The following is a 1,245-nucleotide window of genomic DNA, read 5'->3' as shown; positions in this document are numbered from 1 at the left end:
GGTGAGCAAGAAAACTTCACCCAACGATTTTATTGGCCAAAAAATTTTGATGGAGCAGAGGTCCTGCTCGCTAGGCGAGGGTTGGCGTCGTTGGGCGAGTCTATAAAATTTTGGAATTGTTTTTTTATGAAAAACTAGACTTGTAAAGCTAGTTTCTCTTCGCTGGATGAACAATGACAAACCTTAGGCACCCAAAATATGCTAAACAGAATCTACTAACTAAGAAAAACTCAAAACACTGGGTTGCCTCCCAAACAGCGCTTGTTTAACATCATTAACTCAACGCTTGTAAGCTCACGGGGTCATCTAGATGAATGATAATGGTGAGGCGTTCAACCTCACCCCCTAGACAGTGCTTAAGCCATAGACCATTCACAACCCAACTCCTTATTGGATCATCTAAAGAGGGATCCATCAACTTTATTGCTCCATAGGGTTTGACTTCCTTAATGGTGAAGGGTTCAGACCATTTAGACCTGATCTTGTCCAGAAATAATTTGAGCCTGGAATTGAACAACAACACTTGTTGGCCAGGTTGAAATTCTTTCTTAAACAGCTTTTTATCATGATACATTTTGACTCTCTTCTTGTAGCTTTTGGAGTTCTCATATGCAGTCAATCTCATCTCTTCAAGCTTCAACAATTGCATCCTTCTCTTCTCAGTAGATAAGGAGGGCTCAAAATTCAAAACATCAAGGCCTAGTATGCCTTGTGCTCCATCTCCACAGGCAAGTGACATGATTGGCTATAGGCTAGCTGGTATGGCAATAATCCAAAAGGAGTCTTCATGGCAGTCCTATATGCTCAGAGAGCATCATCAAGCTTTAAGGACCAATCTTTTTTAGATGACGCAACAGTCTTCTCTAGAATCCTCTTAATCTCACAGTTATACACTTCGGCTTAACCATTAGTTTGTGGATGATAAGGTGAAGCAACCTTGTGCCTCACTTCATAGTGTTTCAAGACTTTTTTTGCCAGTTGAGCATTGCAGAAATGGGATCCTGCATCATTGATGAAGGCCCTGCGGACTCCAAACCGAGAAAATATTTGTCTCTTTAGAAATTTGATGATTGTTTTGTCATCTTCTGACAAGCTATTGCCTCCACCCACTTGCTGACGTAATCGACTGCCACCAAAATATATTCATTCTTGAATGAAGAAGGGAGGGGACTAACAAAGTCAATTCCCCAACAATCAAAGACCTTCACTTCCAAAATGGCTTGCAACGACATATCATGCCTTCTC

At 41.1% G+C, this 1,245-nt stretch overlaps 1 protein-coding gene across 1 annotated transcript; it reads right to left on the bottom strand.

The window, feature by feature from the left end:
• Positions 1-274: 274 nt before the first annotated feature.
• Positions 275-739, bottom strand: LOC114165397. The gene has a single exon (XM_028050036.1). It carries the CDS (start codon positions 737-739, stop codon positions 275-277), a length of 465 nt encoding a protein of 154 aa, XP_027905837.1.
• Between the last annotated feature and the right edge of the window lie 506 nt (positions 740-1,245).

This window comes from Vigna unguiculata, chromosome 10 (assembly GCF_004118075.2).
Source record: "Vigna unguiculata cultivar IT97K-499-35 chromosome 10, ASM411807v1, whole genome shotgun sequence".
NCBI classification, from domain to species: domain Eukaryota; kingdom Viridiplantae; phylum Streptophyta; class Magnoliopsida; order Fabales; family Fabaceae; genus Vigna; species Vigna unguiculata.
Note: the sequence above shows the minus strand (reverse complement) of the source record. Positions and strands in the feature narration are given on the sequence as shown.